The sequence below is a fragment of the Nicotiana tomentosiformis genome, chromosome 5, assembly GCF_000390325.3.
Source record: "Nicotiana tomentosiformis chromosome 5, ASM39032v3, whole genome shotgun sequence".
NCBI classification, from domain to species: domain Eukaryota; kingdom Viridiplantae; phylum Streptophyta; class Magnoliopsida; order Solanales; family Solanaceae; genus Nicotiana; species Nicotiana tomentosiformis.
The window spans coordinates 73,097,419-73,119,244 of record NC_090816.1 but is presented as its reverse complement, the minus strand read 5'-3'; the positions used below and the strand labels follow the sequence as shown (position 1 = coordinate 73,119,244).

The window sequence follows — 21,826 nt, the reverse complement described above, 5'->3', positions numbered from 1 at the left end:
ATGATCTGGTAGTACACGAGCACTACAAAATCTCAAAATACAGAATCAATCCTCAACACAAAACTATCTGAATGATAGAACAGTGATAACAAAATAATCTAAAGAGAAGTTGAAGGTCTGCTAACGACATAGCATCTATCTCATAGTCTCCACATGCTGGAACCGGTGCGAACTCTAGCAATCACCATGCCCAGAAGTACCTCGATTTGCACATGAAGTGTAGAGTGTATTATGAGTACAACCAACCTCATGTACTCAATAAGTAACAAACCTAACCTCGGGCTGAAAGCAGTGACGAGCTTTGAAGAAAGTCAGCGTCCGACGCCAATTATCAATAACAACACATAATATAACGATGACAGTAAAAGTAAATAACTCAAAAGATATCATGTTTAGCTCGTTCACAAATATGAAATTTAGACATGCTTTACAAGTATAACAGTCAAAGCCCAATCTTTCACCGAAATCACTAAAATATGAGATTATCAAGGAACTCTGATTTTTCTAAACTTTCAACAACAGATAAGATATTTTATTTACCAGCTAGCATGAGAAAAATACATCTCTATGCCTACACGTCAAGTTAATAACATCACGGTGAAACCATCAAGTACACTCACACTCACGGTTCCTTGCATAAATGCCCCTCACCATCACACACACAACTACACTTAGCATTGTACGGGTGTCTGGCACAAATGCCCTCACCAAAGCACATATATAACATTGTGCATGCGCCCATTGTAATATCAGACTACAGATGGGTAGATCCTTGTCCAAACGCTAATCAACAATCAATATAACCATTGCGACATACAATCCGATCCAAATATCAATCTGTTGCTGGCGTGCAATCGTATCCAAATATTAATCCGTTGTGGGCGTGCAACCCTATCCAATATAAAATCACAATATGGCTCCATGGCCCACATCAGTCATCAATTGCTCAAGTCACAACATCAATTTAATGAGATGTTGGATCACATCTCATAAAACTTAGCCCAAATAGTTTCACATATAGAATGCATCAACAACATGTGATAGGACATACAAATAAGGTACAAAAACTGAGATACAACATACGGATGAAGAATTATGATTGGGAATATGGCTACAATCAAGGCAAAAAGCTTAGAGAACAAGAATAGCTCTATCATGTCTCAAACAATTAAGCACATAGTTTAAACATGATTTCTACATTAAATCATAGCTCAAATAATCATGCAAGTAGAGAAAACATGGATATAATGAGGCATGAAAGCAAACTAGTCTCATAGTAGCCTGAAATCTACTCGGATCATGAATACCCCATTGCATGCACACACGCCCGTCACCTAGCATATGCGTCACCCCCAAAACATCTCGAGTATCCTTAAAACCTGTGAGTCAATACTGCAAAAAGCCTTTCACGCGCAAATCGACCTCTGAACGGCTTGAATCTAGTCACAAATAACTTAATATTATCAAATAATGTCGTAGGAAACAACCCCAAACAATAAAGCTTTGATCTGGAACAGAATCAAAAAGTCAACCCAAAAAGTCAGCGTGGGCTCGCTTCTTGGAATCCGACATAAGTCACAAATTTCGAACACCCATTCGAATACGAGTCCAACCATACTAGTTTTATCCAATTTCGACTCCAAATCGGGGTTCAAATCCTCAAATTTTATTAGAAATATTTATACTAAAAACCCCAATTTCTTCACTTATATACATAATTAGAATTCTATAATAAAGGTTGGAATCATGAATAATAATCAAATCTGAGTCAAAAACATTTACCCCAATGCAAATCCTGAAAATCCATCCAAAATCGCCAAAATCCAAGCTCCCAATCACAAAATGTGATAAAATGACTCAAAGTCCCGAAAATGATATTTTAAGGTCTTCATGGGCATATGAATCGTGATTGAAGAACCCTCATCGCAATCGCAAAGAAAATAATTTCCAATTCCATAAAAGACCCTACGCAAACGCGGCCCAAGGCTCGCAATCACAATTCACTAGCTACCAAGCCTACGCAAACGCGGACCCCCCCCCCCAACAATCGCAAAAGCAAAAAACCTGACACGCCCGACCATCTTTTCCCTTTACGCGAACACAACGTCTTGTATGCGAACGCGAAGGCCACTCCTCCTCAAGCTCCACGAACGTAACCTCTCCATCGTGAATGCGAAGAGCAAAGCTCACCTTCCACAAAATACCCTTCGCGGTCGCCGCACTCCTTCCACAACCGTGATGAACACCAGAAAACCAGAAGACAACTGATATAAAACAAAGGACAATGGTCTGAAAGCACCCCGAAATACACCCGAGGCCCCGGGACCCCGTCCAATCACACCAACCAATTCCAAAATATAACACGGACCTATTCGAGGCCTCAAGTCACATAAAACAACATAAAACCACGAATCGCACCTCGATTCAAGCCTAAGGAACTAATGAACTTTCAACTTCCAAAACCCATACCGAACCATATCAATCAACTCGGAATGATCTCAAATTTTGCATACAAGTCCCAAATGACGCAACTGACCTATTCTAACTCCCGAAACTAAAATCCAAACAAGATATCATCAAATTCAACTCCCAGTCATACACAGATATAGCATCGACAATGAGAGTATGTCTACAATTAAGGCAAAATAGCTCAAAAACAAGAATAGCCCTATCATGTCTCAAACAAATAATCACATAGCCTAGACTTGATTTCTAACATGAATCATAGCTCAAATAATCATACACTTAGAGGAAGCACAAATTTAAGGAAGCACGATAAAAAACAAGTCTCATGGTAGCCTAAAGTCTACCTAGATCATGAGTACCCCTGTGTACACACGCACTCCTATCACCTAGCACGTGCTTCACCCCCAACACATCTCAAGTTTCACAGTCCACAAGGATATTTAACCTCAAACCAAGTTTAGATATGTTACTTATCTCAAAGCGCGTGAATCAATACTACAAAAAGCCCTTCCCACACAAATCGACTTCGGAGAGACTCGAATCTAGTCAAAGTAACTTAGTATCATCAATAAAAGCCATAGGAAACAACCCCACACAATAAAGCTAATATCGCACCCCGTTTTCTCGCGAAAGCGGGTTTCGACATGTGACAACTCTTTTAAATGGGTATAAAAGAGAAGAGTCGCCACCTAATGATTTTAAGGTGCGTTAGGGCACCTATTTGTAAATAACTCTATTTGACTAGTCAACGCCACCAAAGATCGAGTAAGGGCTTAAATTACCTCAAAGAGAAGGTGTTAGACTATGTGGATTATGTAATTAAGCTAGGTGATCAAATAAATAGAAGGGAAATTCAGAAGTTGTAAAGTCCTATTAAAACATATGAGAATCGGTACAGGTCTTAATAACTGCAAAGGTACAAACTATATTGATCTATGTTAAATGACTAAGTGTGAATAACACGCACATAAAAGAGGAGGGGGGTACTAAGTTTTTTACCCTAAAGGATCACCCCGTGCAACATAAATAATACTTTGCAACTCTCTGGAGGTAGAGATTTCTTGTATTATTCATCGAGCACAGACTATCATCTCCAGCTACCCGATTACTATGTTGAAATTTACTTAAAGGCGTTTTAATTCAATTCTAAGTCGTACCCTATGCGTGCACTACCTGTCCCATGCCTATGGTCCAGGAGGCTTTGGTCCTACTATCAGGTGGTTCTAGACTTTACTTAGGTTGCTCAAAAAATGATAAAACTGGGCGACATTCAAAACAGATAAAACTGCATACAATAGCAATAAAAGGCTCAATTTAACCTCCACACATAAGCACGAAAGCACACAAATAGATTTTTGGTTAGGCAGTAGACAAAATTATGACGTATTAGAATTATTAAGTCATGTAGGCATTATTTCTATATAATTCCAGTATTATACAGGCAGTGTTGTAATTTCTGGACTCACGTATAGGAAAATTAGAGCATTACAAGTCCTATAAACATGATTTCTAATGGTTTGCGTAATAAGGTAACTCTGAATTGCCAGCACTTATTTTATAGGTATGCGTCGTAGGCAGGTGACAGTACCCTATAGACATGATCTCTAATAGTCGCATAATTAGGCAATGAGATCGTTCGAAAACACAGGATTAGTAGCGTCAATAAATACCCTATAGGCGGGATTTCTAACAATTGACAATTAGACTTGAATTTATAACATTTTATCCCTATAGGCATGCTATCTAAGTGAGGCGGTACAAAAGCAGCATGAAGTAGTTGATTAATTAGTTAAGACCCTTTAGTCATAGTATCTAGATAAGAAAAGGTATTGCATTATTGTATCCTATAGGCATATTATCTAAGAGCGCTGAATAGTAAACTTGGAATCAAGTGTAGCATATTTTGGCAAGTGAAGTGAAGTGTGTGCGTGATTCCTATAGGCATGCTTTCTATTAGGGTACAACACATTAAACTAAATAACATATAAGGCATGCTGAACGAAATAGCAAATAGACCACATAGTCCCTATAAGCATGTCTTTTACCCTTTTATGCAAGCATTAAAATATACGTGTTTCCTTTGATTTCACTAGCACCCCAATTATTCGTTATTACAAGTTACAGGACCAAAATGGAATAAATACGAACTCGAAGGTGATAGAAATACAGATTGAAACAAATACAGGCCCTATCAAATAGTATAGGCCCGCTACAAAATAACCCAGTGAATTTCTGTGCCTTCAGCAACCTCGTCAACCAACAGATCCAAATCTCAGGCTCACAAGGGCAGTAAAATCTTACCAGGTCCAACAACACATATAATCCAACATCAGGCCCAACAAATAACTTACTTGGCCGAATGGATGACAAACTTAACCATACAAGTGACAAACCACTCATGGAATTGACTAACAACTTTTCACACTTAACTCCTAAAGCTGTATCTAACAACAGTTCTAGCCAAAACATGTAGACAAGAATACATGAAATACAGACAAGTTAACAAGGCAGATTCATGCTTGTATTTTCAGAAACAAAGCTAAAGTAACAGGATTGACCATTATAGGATAGTGAAATATTCCAAAAAAAAGAGTTTCAAAAGTAAACTGATTCAGAATTAGCCTAAAAGAACTTTAGACATAAGACTTAAACTTGAGAATCTAATAGAGTCGTAGACAAGAACAAGAAGAACAAGTAGACTTAACATGAAAGCTTAGTGAAGACAACATAACCGAAAAGGTTCATGATCGAGCAATCACTTAGTTGAGTGCGAGAAACTTCAACATGCTGAGTATCAGTTACAATACTAGAAAACTTATAGTAAACAAAAAAAACATGTCAACTTCACATCAATAGGACAGACAAGCATCAAACCTTATACTAGTTGGCCACATAAAGGAGAAAATGTTGGTTATGATATTTACTCAAAAGGAATCAACTAATACTGAGGAATACAGGATTGAGCAAGTCAAAAACACAATAGAGTTACAAATAGCATGGGAACATATCATAGCTTAATAGTAGAACTCCAGAAAGACAACAGATTGGGCATGAATATCTCAACAAGGATTAGAACACATTCTAGGTAGGAGTTGGTTATTCATAATAGTACAGGACAAGGCAAGAAACCAAACTCAGAATAAGCAACAGTAATAAGCATGTGAGCACATACATTAGCAGTCATGCTTAAGAAGGCAGATCAAGGTAACGAATAGGCAAGTTGAACTACTACAAGGCATAGAGCCTCAAGAAGAGCTTCAAACATATGATGGCATGTTGAGTCATAAAAATTCTTAGAGACATAGATATGCAGAGCAGGAATACAAACAGAAAGAAATAAAATTTCCAGAGTCATAGATACATTACCAGTTACAGAAGCAAAACGAATGTTGAAGAGTCATAGACAAGAGGAGTAATTTCAGCAGCACTTCAATGTTAATAGCAAAACGAACAGTAGAACCCAGGAATCTCAGTGCGTCAGAGTTCCCCAAGTGTTTCGAGTGAACCCCGGGCAGTGCTCACACTGAGAAAGGTTCAAGAATTGAATTCTGGTGGCCTTGTCTTTCAGCCGGCCAAAATATTGAGACTCAGAATAGTATAAGACAAGAAAGAATAGGAGGACAGTAGTAGTTTTTAGCGATTAGAATCTGTCCAAAGGGGAAATTGGGGAGTGATTTATATAGTAGTCGATATCAAACCTCTAAACAAGGAAACACAATAAATCAAACATAAATAAGGAAATGGGAGCATGCAGAATCGTTTAAGAAACAAAAATTAGAAAAAAGAATCAGGCAAACCCTAATTGACTGGAACCAAAAATCGGCTGAAGATCTTGGTAAATCAGACCCATATAGCCTGGTACTAAGTGTATATAGATGAAATATTCTCTAAATATCGAAGGTCTGGAGATGATTGTGCTTGATTTAGGTCTGTATACTTGCCAAATATAGGTAAGTATTACATGATACCAATACCATGTAAATAACGGAGAGATCGAGCATATATGGAAGGAAAATCATGAGGAGATTCTATATTAGGACTGGAATCGGGGAAGATTGAGGAGGCGGCTATTAGGGTTTGAGAGGAGAAGAAGAGAGTAGAGAGGATTTATGGGTGGCTATCTCTGAAGAATGGGGCTAGGGTTTGGGGATGATATAAATAAAAGGGTGGGATTATTATGGACCGTTGATCTTGAGAGATCAACGGTCTAGACTAAAGAATGGTGGGGCGGGCTGTTTCAAGTGGGTTGCGACCGGGTCAAATAAAGAGGTTGTTTGGTTTTGGTCCAGGGGATTGGGCCATGGTTCTTTTTAGGTCTGGGCTGGTATTTGGATCCGAAAATGGGCTTGGAATTAGGCTATAAAATTAAATATGCGAAAATTATTTAAAATAATTTATAAAAAGTGATTAATAAATAAAAATTATTATTTATGCAGTAAAATGATTGAAAGTGATAGATTAACATTATAAAAATGTAAGAAATGTTATTTTAGTATAAATAATGCAAGTGTGTACATAATATAGGCTATTATTGCAAAATTAAGTAAAATATCTCTAAAATACAAATATAATTATATAAAAACAAAGTAAAATATTATGAAGTATATATGTGTATACAAATAATAAATTTAGATTATTAAGTCATCACAAAATAATATAGAGGGGTAATTAATAAATATTTGAACAATTTAAATGCAAGAAAATCAATTTCAAAGCCTTAAATATTATAAACAAATTACAGAAAGTACTTATATAACTCATGTAAATTAAGTAATGATGCAAAATGATATTTTGAAAGTATATATTATTTGAAACAATATGGGGGCAAAATTGGGTATCAACAGCTGCCCCTTTTTACTCGGGAATGATGAAAGAGTTGTCGGATAAAGAAAATGATGACCAATTTTGTCCGAAGTGAGTGGGGAATGAAGTGTTTTGAAAAACTGGGGGCCGAACCCTAGTTCTTGAGTTGACTACATATCTCTGGTGTTTCGGGAATCAAGCCGTGTGTAGTTATGGATCCAACGACGAATGAAACCGATGGAATTGTTATATGAGTGGTCGTATGTTTCAAAAGAGTTCTTTTGGGTAGGATAGTGTCATAAGTAACAGATAATTTTAGGCAGAGCTATAAATACGAAATGAATGTTACAAATGTACGAGGCAGATATTTGAACGGTTATAGAACAAAAGGTAATCAATTGTTGATCATCGGTTACGTTTGAGGTGATTGAAGGATGTGAATGTTGTGAACAGAAACTGGAGCAAGAATTGCTCCTGTTTGTAGAACGGCTTCCTCCCGAGTTACTTACAAAAACTTAAAACACGATTCATGCGAATATATACGGGTGATTGCGAAAATTTAACCATGATGCAAATTCCCTTTGGACCATGAGAGTTGTCTTTGGACGATGAGGATGATGTCCTTAGACTATGATGTTCTGGGCCATGAAGTGTATGATAAGGGATTCGCAGGCCATGTAATGGTGTCCTCGGTCCACGAGGATGGTGCCTCCGGACTATGACGCCTTTGAATTATGATATGCAATTTGGAGAGATCCTCGAACCATAGCATGGTGTCATCAGGCTATGAGGATGGTGCCTTTGGACTATGATGCCTTCGGACAATGTGGCGATGTTTCAGCCCACGAGATGCAAGTATGTGGTAATATGGATTGCTTGATAAAAGAAGCAGGTGATACTCAGTCATATGCGAGAACGAAACGTGACAAGGTTTAGTCTTGTATGAGATGAGGGCAGTGCTTAGCCCGATGCAAAGAGCGGAGACAATGCTTAGTCTCATGCAAGGAAAGGCAATGCTTAGCTTCGTGCAAGGAATGGAGACAGTGCTTAGTCTCATCCAAAGTGAGGGCAGTGTTTAGCTCTATGTAGGGTGGAGATAGTGTTTAGTGTCATGCAAAGAATGGAGACAATGCTTAGTCTCTAGCAAGAAAAGGCAATGCTTAGCCTTATGCAATAAATGAGGCAGTGCTTAGCCTCATGCAAGGAATGGAGACAATGTTTAGTCTCATGCAAAGGAAAGGCAATGCTTATCCTTATGTGATAATAGAGGCAATGCTTAGCCTCATGCGATAATGGAGGCAATGCTTAGCCTCATGCAAGGAATGGAGACAGTGTTTAGTCTTATGCAAAGGAAAGGCAATGCTTAGCCTTATGCAATAATGGAGGCAATGCTTAACCTCATGCAAATTACGGAGACAGTGTTTAGTCTCATGTGCAGGAAAGGCAATGCTTAGCCTTATGATATAATGAGGGCAGTGCTTAGCCCTATGAAAATTATGGAGATAGTGTTTAGTCTCATGTGCAGGAAAGGCAAAGCTTAGCCTTATGCAATAATGGAGACAACGCTTAGCCTTGTGTCGTGTGGAGGAAATGCTTAGCCTCATGCAACGTGAGGGCAGTGTTAGCCCTATGCAATAATAAGGACAGTGCTTGGACCTATGCAAGAAAAACAATGACTAAATGCGAGAGGATAAAAGCATTTCTTAGCTTAACGTGTTTGCGTTTGGCGACTGTTGTCGCTATGAAGATAGTGATCTGTGTGTATGTATTTGTGGTCATTCCTGTTATGTTCATTGCGCCTGCGTCCAAAGAAAAATCGTAAGTTTTGCGGGGGGGAAGGTTGGTTCGTACTCTCGATTCCTTGATTTGCCTTTGCTCTTGTCTGGAGGCCCTGTTTGAGTCACCTCGGGTAACGTGTGGCTGCTATAAAAATTAAATTTTCGAAAAACATACATTTGTGATAAACTGCTTGTATAAAATATAGTTGTTTTGAAATATGTCATAATGCATGAGAGTAGATAATTTGTTGAATTGATGAATATGACACGCTTTTGAGACATTGCAACTTCCTTAACTCGAAATTTTGAGGATCCTCCTCAAAATTCTGCCCCAGTTTAAATGCGTACTTCTGGAAATACATTCCTTGGCGATTCCAATCATGATGAGATCGGGCAAACTCGAATTCTTGCCCCAGTGTTTGACCATAGAGGGAATAAAGATTTTATTATGATGTGACCGAACCCACAGAGCCGCCTACGTATCTTCTCTTAAACGGGAATCAGGTCAAGCATAGTTCAGTTACATCAAATAGAAAGTGCAAACATAATCTTAAACATGGTATCTCTTGACTGTGTCCGAATTGATGTGCTTTGGCCAGATCTCTCCGTCCATTTCTACAAGTATAAGTGATCCTCCTGTTAATACTCGGTGAACCATGTAAAAGCCTTGCCAGTTGGGTGAGAGTTTCCCCTTTGCTTCATCCTGATGTGGGGAGATCCGTTTGAGTACCAATTGCCCCGGTGTGAATTGCCTTAACCTAACCTTTTTGTTGAAACCTCTTGCCATTCTATTCTGGTAGAGCTGACCGTGGCACACTGCATTCATTCTTTTCCCATCAATGAGAGCTATATGTTCGTGCCGGCTCCATACCCATTCTGCGTTGCTAAGCTTGGCTTCCTATATGATCCTTAAGGAAGTGATTTCAACTTTGGCGGGAATAACGGCTTCAGTACCGTAAACTAGTAGATAGGGAATCTCCCCGGTTGATGTACAAACTGTGGTGCGATACACGATTAAAGCAAATGGTAGCTTCTCGTGACATTGTTTGTAATTATCTACTATTTTCCTCAATATCTTCTTGATGTTCTTGTTGGCGGCTTCTATGGCTCTGTTCATTTGCGGTCTGTATGTTGTAGAGTTCCGATACTTGATCTTGAATGTTTCACACATGGATTTCATCAATCTGCTACAACTTTCTTAGTTACAACCTTATATGATGCGGCTTCAACCCATTTTTTGAAGTAGTCGATAGCCACCAGAATGAACCTATATCCGTTTAAAGCAGTGGGTTCGATCGGTCCGACGACATCCATACCCCGAGCTGAAAAGGGCCAGGGCAAACTCATTGCATTGAGTTCGTTGGGCGGTACTCTTATCATATCAACATGTATCTGGCATTGGTGACACTTTTGAAGATATTTGATGCAGTCTGTTTCCATAGTCATCTAAAAATACCCTGCTCTTAATATCTTCTTGGCCAGAACAAAACCATTCATGTGGGGTCTGCAAGTTCCGGCATGTATTTCCTCGAGCAATCTAGACTCCTCCTTGGCATGGACGCATCACAACAATCCCAAATCAGGAGTCCTTCTACACAGAATTCCTCCACTTTGAAAGAAATGGTTGGACAATCTTCGAAGCATGCGCTTTTAAGTATGGGTAGCACTCTTTGGATATTCTCCCTTTTCCATGTATTCCTTGATGTCGTGGAACCAGGTATTTTTGCCGAACTCTTCTTCAACATGAACACAGTAAGATGGGGCTGCTTACGAATTTCTATTGAAATAGGATGAATGAAATTCTTGTCTGGATGTTGTATCATGGAAGACAAAGGGGCTAATGCATCTGCAAACTCATTCAGAATCCTTGGAACATGTTTGAACTCTATCTTTGTAAACCTCTTGATCAGCTCTTGTACATAGTGCAAATATGGCAATATTTTGGTGTTCTCCACAGCCCATTCTCCTAGAACTTGGCGTACCAACAGATCTGAATCTCCGATTACCAATAACTCCTGAACGTTCATGTCAATGGCCAACCTGAGTCCCAGGATGAAGGCCTCATATTCTGCCGAATTGTTGGTGCACGGAAACCTGAGTTTTGCGGATACCGGATAGTGTTGACCGATTTCTGATACTAAGACAGCTCTGATATCCATTCTTTTGAAGTTTGCTGCTCCATCGAAGAACATCCTTTAACCATCGTATGCCTCAATAATATCTTCTCCTACAAACGATACCTCCTCGTCGGGAAAATACATTTTCAATGGTTCGTATTCTCCGTCTACGGGATTTTCTGCCAAGTGATCCGCTAATGCTTGCCCTTTGACTGCCTTCTAAGTTACATAGACAATGTCAAACTCACTCAGCAATATCTGCCACTTTGCTAATTTACCTGTATGCATGGGTTTCTGAAAAATGTATTTTAGCGGATCCATCCTTGATATGATATATGTAGTGTACGCACAAAAAAAATGTCTCAACTTCTGGGCAATCCATGTCAAAGCACAGCAAGTTCATTCCAATAAAGAATATCAGGCTTCGTAAGGCGTGAACTTATTGCTCAGATAATATATCGCCTGCTCCTTCCTTCCTATTTTATCACGTTGTCCTAGAATGCAACCAAAAGCCCCATCCAACACAGACAGATAAAGCAGCAGAGGTCTTCCTGGTTCTGGTGGGACCAACACGGGCGGTTTAGATAAATACTCCTTGATTTTGTCGAAGGATTTCTAGCATTCTTCAGTCCTACTTGTTGCAGCATCTTTCCTCAGCATTCTGACGATTGGCTCACATATCACGGTTGATTGTGCTATAAAGCAGCTGATGTAATTGAGGCGCCCTAGAAAACTCACCACATCTTTCTTATTCTTTGGAGGTACTAGGTCTTGGATAGCTTTGATTTTTGACGGGTCTAGCTCAATACCTCGGCGGCTGACGATGAAACCTAACAATTTTCCAGCAGGAACTCTGAAGGCACACTTTGCAGGGTTCAATTTCAAGTTGTATTTTTGAAGCCGATCGAAACATTTCTTCAGGTCTACTATGTGATTAGAACTCCTTTTAGATTTGATGATAACATCATCCACTTACACCTTTATTTATATGTGTATCATGTCGTGGAAGATAGTTGTCATGGCCTTCGTGTAGGTGGCCCCAACATTCTTCAAACTAAAGGGCATCATTTTATAGCAATATATTCCCCATGATATGATAAAGGCGGTCTTTTCTGTATCCTCTTCGTCCATCCAAATCTGGTGGTATTCTCTGAAACAATCCACAAAGGATTGGAGTTCATGCTTGGCGCAGTTTTCAATCATTATGTGTATGTTGGTCAGCGGGAAATCATCCTTAGGACTTGCTTTGTTTAGATCTCGGTAATCGACACATACCCTAACTTTCAATGTTTCTTTGGAACTAGTACAATGTATGCTAACCACGTCAGGTATTCGAGCACTCGGAGAACCTTGGCTTTGATGTGCTTGGTGACCTCCTCTTTTATCTTCAAACTCATATCTGGCTTGAACTTTCTGAGCATCTACTTCACCGGTGGACACATGGGATTTATGGGTAGCTTGTGAGCTACTATGGATGTGCTTAAACCAGTCATATCGTTGTAGGACCATGCAAAGATGTCCTCATACTTCTTTAGGAATCTGATATACTTTTCTTTCTTTGATGGTGATAGATGAATGCTTATATGAGTTTCCTTGACTGTTTCGGAATCCCCTAAGTTAACGGCCACAGTTTCCTCCAAATTAGACTTTGGTTTGTTTTCAAAATTCTCTACTTCTTTGACAATTTCCTCAGGTATTATATCATCTTCCAGATCTTCCGAATCACGGTCCTTATGTTGCATTATCTCACTACATGTCACAGTTGTAGGTTCATCGGGATATTTAATAATTATGTTGAAAAGAATGTAGAGAGATAATAATAAATATGAAAAGCAGTAATGATTAAAACTTTAAAATGTCAACAAATACGACTCGATGGCTCGAGTAATTATTTCAAAACAAAATACTAAAAATGTCTTAAATGCTCAAAACTCTTTGAAAGTAATTCATGATAATTTGCCAGGCTACCCAGGAACCTGGGCGAGCCCGGGACGGTGCAGCAGTCTAGTTTTTGAGAACATCTCCCTCTTCCATTGTCTGAATGGTAAGGTCTTCCTCCTCCTCCTCCTCAACGATTGCACTTCAGTCCATGTCTTCTTCATCTAGAAAGAGCTTCCTCATGCCGGCCTAAACCTCATCTTCCTCATATTCACACATCATGTCAGCCTGATAGAATGTCTTGTGCAGTGATGGTACGGGTTGTTCCAGTGGATAATAAGGGGCACGCCATGGCGATGTCCAATCCTGATATTCTTGCCATGTATATTCATATCTGAGTCCAAAGGTCATGCCATGGTATTGTGGTTGTACGGATTTGGTGATCCCCTGAAACTTTTTGCCAAGACCCTTACCTAGTTCATATTCTATCCACAGAAATACGCTTTCTATATTCTTGCTCCACCATCAGTCCTTTTCAATTGCGTTCACCCGTTCAATGCGGTAATATGTTTCTCTGCCCAACTTCCTCTTATTTTCGATGACTGGAACGGTTTGATTGGTGTAGATGGGGTTGGTTCCATCTCCATGAATGATCACCTCCTGATGATTCCACTAAAACTTCACAGCCTGGTGCAGAGTTGAAGCCACTGCCCCGGCTGCATATATCCATGGTTGTCCCAACAATAGATTGTAAGTAGCAGATATATCTAGCACTTGGAACTCAACATCAAAACAAGTTGGACCCATTTGTAGATCGAGGTTGATCTCTCCGATAGTGGCTCTCTGAGATCTATCGAACACCTTCACATTCATGCTTCCCATTCGTATCTCATGCAGGCCTTTACCCAATCTCTGTAGAGTGGTCAGTGGGCATATGTTCAGATTCGAACCTCCATCTATCAAGACCCTGGCTATGAATTTATCCTTGAATTGCACTATGATGTGCAACGCCCTGTTGTGGCTCAGTCCTTCTGGTGGTAACTCATCTTCGTGGAAAGTGATTTTGTGACTCTCCAGAACCTGTCCGACCATGTTATCCATCTCTCCACTAGTGATGTCAGCGGGTACATAAGCTTCACTTAACACCTTCATCAAAGCATTCTTGTGCGCGTCTGAGTTTTGCAACAGTGATAAGATGGATATCTGAGTAGGAGTCTTGTTCAGGTGGTCAACAACAGAGTACTCCCTTACTTGTATGTTCCTCCAGAGATCGTCAGTGCCAGTCTAAACAACAGGCAGCTTAGGTGCAACTTCCTTGCTTGTTCCTCCCAGATTCTCAGGTGTGTAAACTATGCCATTCCTAGTCATACCTTGCGCGGCACCTATTTCTTTCATTTTGGCTTTTCCCTTTCTCCTTGCTTCTGCGACATAATCCCACGGGATGGCATCAGACTCGTAAGATGGTGTGGGAGCTACCATTATAGTGAAGGGGGTAGCTATCTCAACTTCAAATGGCACATGTGTTTTTATCACAACTGGCGTGAGGGTGACTAGAGATGTTTTAGGAGAGTCTCCCTCTCGAATGAGTCCAATGGACCCTTTCTGATCCCACTCTTCATCAGTTTATATAACATTCACTCCCTCACCTCTGTGATCCGGGAGAGGGTTGTTGCGAACATTTGGTGCAACCTCCTTTGCTTATATAACCTTAGTGTCGATCAGTGTCTGAATCCTGTCTTTCAACGTGCGGCATTCCTCAATGGTATAACCCTTCATGCCTGAATGATAAGCACATGTTTTGTTTGTCTTGATCTATTGTGAAGGATTTTCCACAACAACGGCAGGAATAAGTGTGACATAACCAGCGGCCTTCAGTCTATCATACAGTTGGTCCATGGGTTCAATAATTGGGGTGTATTATCTAGGAGGTCTGCGGTTGAAATTTGGATGTGCCTTTGGGTAGTTTTGGCGGGCGGGTAGAGGTGAATGGTAATATGTAGGTTTAGTGTTGTAGGTATGGTATGCGGTGGTAGGGTATTGTTATTTTGGGAGTGAGAGTTGATATGTGGATGGAGGTGTCTGGTATGTGAGGGGAGACTTAGGGCCATGGGCTACCATCACCGCACCCACTTCTTTCTTCTTTGAAATATCTCCTGATTGCAGAGCTTTATTCGTGGCCTATAGCGCCTCGAAATTAGTTACCATCCCGCTCTTGATTCCTTCTTCTATTCTTTCACCTAACTTGATGATGTAGGAGAACTTATGATTTTCGATGACCATCAACCTTTCATAATACTGCGGATCTTGGGATCTAACAAAAAACTTATTCATTTGTTCTTCTTCAAGTGCTGGCCTTACCTTTGCGGCCTCTGATCTCCAACAAGTAGCATACTCGCGGAAGGTTTCTGTCGGCTTCTTCTTGAGGTTTTGAATGTAGAAAATTTCTCGTGCGTTTTCTGTGTTGAACCTGAATCTATCCATGAAATCTGATGCCATACTCACCCAATTAACCCACTTCTTTGGGTTTTGACTGATGTACCAAGACAAAGCATCCCTTGTAAGGCTTCGCATGAACAGTTTCATGCAGATTTGTTCATTCTTACCCACTCGTACAAGCTTGTCACAATATGTTCTCAGATACACCTTCGGATCACCAGTACCATCAAACATTTCAAACTTGGGAGGTTTGTATCCCTCTGGCAGCTCCACATCTGGCTAAATGCAGAGGTCCTCATAGTTTAGACCTTCAACGCCTTTCCCTCCTTCAACCCTCTGGGCTCTCCCTGTGAGCTTCTTGATTTCCTCTACCATGTTTCTAATGAGCAAGTACTTCTTAGTTGATTCGGGTGTGTATAGGGTTTGCTGCGAGGTATGGGGTAAGCTTTCCACATATATCGGGTTGCTTTAATGAGCACCCAGAACTTGGGTATATGGGTGGTCATTGGATGAGTTTTGGGGATCAGGAGTGGTTGTGGTGCATTTTGGGGGGTGTGATAAGTAGCGGTTTGCGGGTATTGAGTTGAATGATGGTGTTGTTGTTGAGGGGTTGGCACTGGTGGCAGGTTAAGGTTCTGGGGAGGTGTGGGATTATGATACTGGTGTTGTGAGGGAGGGTTCGGAACTATGGGTGGTGGATTTTGATTTTGTGCATTTTGTGGTGGTGTTTTGTTCTGGATAGTAGGGTTTTGCTAGTTGATGTCGGGAACGTTGAGAGTAAGAAAGAGGTTTGCCATATTTCAAACTTGTTCAAGCTCGCCCTATAATTCCAGGATTTTCTGCTCTAAACGTAAGACCACGACCAACCCATTCTTCCCCGAAGTGCTTCTACCATCTAAAGTTTCAACATTTTCTGCTATAGTGGTATTATCTTTCCGAATACCACCTAAATCATCCATTTTCCCTTTGCCCTTGCTTTTGACTTTCGGGTCGCTAGGTGGAGGAGGAGGTGGAGGACCTCTGGATCTAGTGTGGTATGTTGATGATGCCAGTATGCACGAACCAACCTTTGGGAATGGGAATAATCAATGAAAAAAAAGAAAAACAAAAGGGAACCAAGTTAGTAAGGTGAAATAAAAGAATGTTTACAGTATTTAAACATGTTTCGCAAAGTCATGCAATAATTCGCATCCTAGTTTTAGGGACCTCATTGTACCTGAGGTAGGCCTAAGCGACACATAGACTTAGAGAAAATTGATGCCAACTTTGCTTCATTTCATTAATGCGAAAATAGGCCAAAACAAACTTTCACTAAATCGACAATAATAATAAAGTCACTAATGGCATCAAGCCTTATTACATCAGAATCCAATCTAAATTAGAAAGCAGTAAAGAACATTATCTCCTAATCTACTGGGTCCCTGAAGGACCTTCTCTGTGCTTGGCTCTTTTGACCCCATCAATAGGTTTCTCAGGCCGCGCATATCCAACAGTAACTAAGCTTTTGCTAGATTCCCTCCTTCATCGTCGTTCATGCCTTAACAATCCGAGAGTCTCTTTCTCATATTCCATTCTAGCTCCATCTATCCTTGTTCCAAGTATTCCAATCGTAATGTTGACCTGGTGGCAATCTCCTTCCATTCCCTTATCGCCTCCATGTTCACTTTGTGCTGCTCCATATATTTAGCTTCGGACTCGAACACCCTTTTGCGTAGTCTTTTGTACTTAACCTGTGCCTCAGCCACTTCATCTATGATCCTATCCTTCATATTGACTCCAGGCTTAACGTCCCCTGCTACGTTGTCTTCCAAGCATGATAGATAGTGGTACATATGACCAGCGTGATACCTGTTTGGCTCAATAGTTTCTCCTTCCACAATGATCTTTTGGTTCCACATGTGTTGCACCTCGAACTTGAACGGAATGACATCTCCCTTAAAATCTACCTTGTATTGGACCATGTTGGAAACTCGAGGTATGACTTGTTTTCTTCCAGCTTGTCTCGTGACCCTTATAGGAGTGTAAGGGTAGATGCCTCGCTGCCCGATTAGCACCAAATGAGTAGTCCCCCTTGATCTGATGATGAACTCACTACTAGGAAACCATTCGAACATCCAATGTACCTGCTCGTCAGTCAGATTGCTGAAGAAACGCACCCAACCTACAACATTTCCAGGCTTTGCAAACCTGTCTCGAATAAATGTCATTTTCTTTGGGTAATGATTGGCTATGTAGTCATTCAATGACCTTCGCAGAAGCTCTTGACGGTACTCTCCTCTCTGAAAGTGTTCCAACAACCAAACTTGTAGCAATAGATTACGACCCTCAAAGTGTTTGAATTCATGCTTGCACCGATCTAGAGCGCGGTACATCTAAGCTAAGGTCATGGGGATGATAGTGTAAGTTTGTCCCTCGATGCCATCCTTTAAGGTCCTGGCGACCATGGCTAAGCGAGTATGAATCCTTCCTCCTTTCATCGAAAATATCAACAACCCCAAGAAGCAAACAACGAACACATAAACCCGGCGGTGTACCCATCCTAAGGAAGTAATGGCTAGTTCATCACGGTTAAGACGATACGACTTGCTATGCCCATAACGCTCGTAAAGAAACTCAAAAGGGATGTATGATTTCTTCAAACAGAGCAGTCCATCATTCTTCTTAAAACCCAATATTTTTAGGAAACTACGGGGAATGCGATTTTCTGGTACCAGTAATCTCAGACTATCCCATGGCAACTTGGCGAAACCTCTTATTTCTTCTAGGAGGGGAGTCATTTTGTCACGACCCAAACTAATGGGCCATGACGAGTGCCCGAGTCCTACCTGTCGAATATCCCTAAGCATGCGTCTAATATATAAACATGAATTAAGGGTAGGTCATGAATAACATCTGTCAATAAACTGCTGAATCATGTGAATAACATACGTGAGGAAAATATGTCCAAAAGACATATATACATATACATGCGGAATACGGTAGGGAAAGCCGATAAGGCTACTATAAACAACTATATATCCAAAAGTAGAAGCCGACAAGGCCACATATTATCCAATCTACAGACCTCTAATACAGTGTACAACTGTATGAAGGACGGGACTGGGTCCCGTCGTACCCATATCTACATACAAAAATAGCGTACCAAAATCAATAATAGCTCCGGATCAAGTGGAGCACACCAACTCTCACTGATCAAGGATCCTAAAAAGGGAGACCATCAGCCTATCTACCTGCACCTGCGTGCATAAAACGGAGGCCCCAGGAAATAGGGGCGTCAGTATGAATAATGTTTCGAGTATGTAAGGCATGAAAATCAGTACATATAAGACATAAAAGAACCATGGAGTAAAGGAATCCACCTGTAAGTCTAAATAGCTCTATGAATCCTGAAACATCTATAATGTCATCCATGTGCATATAAATGTCATATCATGCCTAGGTATATGTATACGTAACGTCATCAAGCCTTTGAGGGCATCCCATCATATCATCTTGGCCTCAGTGAGCAAAATTATCAACGTATACCAACTGATCAGGTGGTGGTGCGTATATAACGTTGTAACCTTTCCACACGTCCCATATACATATAATATATGTGTATATAATGCCATCTGGTCATGGGTCAATATACATGTATAAATGAATGTAATGTATACGAAAGTAAGTCGATAAGATTTCTCAGAATGTCATTAGATCAATCTGCCTTCGGTTACTATCATGAAATAAACTTCATCAACTTATGTATTATCTGAGACCCATGAAAAGATGATATAATAACAGGACACATGGGGAATCAAGAACATAGACACCCCTAGTACTTCTGTGAATAGTGTCATTTATGAAAGTTGTGCTTTTGCTCGTTTCGTTTGTATCATATGGATCATGCCAAAAATAAAGAAGGGATAGCCTTAACATACCTGAGCCGATTCTCTTGAGAATCCCTATAACACACGTCAATAGCGACAAAACACGTAACGACGATATCGAAGTAGGGAAAAATCCATATGATATTCTTGAGAAAGATTGTACCGTAAAGGAGTACGGACTCCCTTAGAATTGCAATCTCACGCTGCTATAGTATTATACAGTTTCATATGAATTCCTTTTTGATACTTCATCCATTACTTAGCAAACATACACATATCACTTAATGATGTAGGAAGATCTCTTAAAATTGGGGGTTGTGGGCCCCACTTTTGTGGATTACTTTTGCCCAAAAATCTCCTAAATATGCCACCTAGTCACATGAACCAATAGTCACCATTTGGTCTTAGCAATTATAATCCCCTTGCTGACACGTGGAGTGATGGTTTCACCAAAGATTTATGTATTTCTAATTAATTTACTAATTTCTCTCTATAATCAATAATTAACTCCTTACCAACATAATTAGGTAATATCCTAATTTACTTAAAATACTAATTATTTTTAACATACTTTATATAACTTACTATCATGGTCATATGGTACCTTGTATGGACCTAGTCCATAAATACGAGGTATTATAGCTTGGACCGTATTTTATCCCAAATTGACAACCTTCAACGAAACTCATTTTCTTGGATTTGTTTACCCTCTAACCTTCACGGTACTTACTTATCACCTGCTATAAATAGCATAAATACTTATAACCTCAAAAATAATCTCATTCCCGAGCGTACGTCGATTAACTTACGACGAAACTTTAACGTACGAAAACGCGAAATGTAACACATTTCTATATTGCTGAATCAAAAAACAGCTCTTTTCTTGTCCCAAAACATGGTGGCGGCCTCGATCAGCTCCCTATTTGGTCAAATGTTCATCAAAGATGGAAAGTCACCAAGTATTCTTCTCATATGATTTTTGTCACAAAGTGCAAGGTCTTTCCGCCAGTCAAGTAGCAAAGGTGGGATGTTTTGGACCATACCGAACCTGGGGATTTAGTGCTTCATTTTCTACAAACAAACAAAGGTTATCTCTTTCCCCCTCCATATTTGACTACTTATGCAATAATGATCAATATGTTGGCACCTTTTCTCCAAGTAATGCAAATAATATGATAGTGTCCATTGGGATTGTGGAAATCCCGTCAGACTTTGGACAAGGTTTATCTAACGGGTTGTTACGTTAATAACACTTCAACCCGTATTAGGTTTAGCATGATGCATGTACATTTCAAATTGGAGTAGGGTTTCTAGAAGGGTCTAGACTGGTACTCCTAAGTGGACAACTTGAGAGGGAAAGGCACGGGACCGTCGACTGCACCGTTAATCGACTAGTCTACCGCAAATAACCCTTTTCGATTTAAAGGGGTGATTTCAGGAAAGCGCGGATACTCATAAAGCGTCGCTATGTTGATAACTAGCACGAGTTGAGTATGATGCGGAGCATACTTTATGCAAAAATAATGTTACATTGCCAAGTATTTTCATGATAAAGGTACGTAAAAGCAGTAAATAAAATAGCATAAGTGAACATAAAAAGAAGAGAAAAGAAAAGAAAGACAAAAGAAAGAAGTCGGTTTAGCTCATGAAAATGTGCAAGAACGTAATGAAGCAGGCAGGGAAATAGGGATGGGAGAGTCATAATGTTGTAGTCTTAGACAAGATGAAGGGGATGGAGAGAGGTCATACATGTCATATCAATTTAAAACAAATAAGGGAAGGGATGTGCATGTCATAGCAGTTTAAAGCAAATAAAGGTGAATAAGGAAAGGGATGTGCATTTAATAGCAGTTTAAAACAACAACAACAACAACAACAACAACCCAGTAAAATCCCACTAATGAGGTCTAGGGAGGGTAGTGTGTACGCAGACCTTACCCCTACCCCAAAGGAGTAGAGAGGCTGTTTCCGAAAGACCCTCGGCTCAAGAAAACAAAAGGACAAAAGAAGACAATATTAGTATCACCACAACAATCATAGAAAAAATAGGAACACCATAAAATGCAGAAGAAAGATGCAAAGCAAAAGCGATAGTTAGTAAATAGGACATGCACTGAAAAGCGAAGTAGTAAAACACAACATTGTCACTAGCTATCTTAGACAAAAACCCTACCTGGCTAGTCCCACAATGGTATGAAGTAAGTCAAGACTCAATTACATCCTAACCGACAACTCTAATACTCGACCTCCACATCTTCTTATCAAGTGTCATGTCCTCGAAAATCTGGAGCCTCTCCATATCCTGTCTGATCACCTCTCCCCAATACTTCTTAGGCTGCCCTCTACCTCTTCTCATGCCCTCCACAACCAGCCGCTCACACCTCTGTACCAGAGCATCTGGGCTTCTCCTTTGAACATGTCTGAACCATCTAAGCCTCGCTTCCCGCCTCTTGTCATCAATGGGAGCCACATGCACCTTCTC

The 21,826-nt window shown here is 40.1% G+C and overlaps 1 protein-coding gene across 1 annotated transcript; it reads right to left on the bottom strand.

Annotated features, from left to right (window-relative positions):
* Positions 1-13,714: 13,714 nt before the first annotated feature.
* On the bottom strand, positions 13,715-14,134 carry LOC138892568 (uncharacterized). The gene has a single exon (XM_070176304.1). The coding sequence runs from the start codon at positions 14,132-14,134 to the stop codon at positions 13,715-13,717; it is 420 nt and encodes a 139-aa protein (XP_070032405.1).
* Between the last annotated feature and the right edge of the window lie 7,692 nt (positions 14,135-21,826).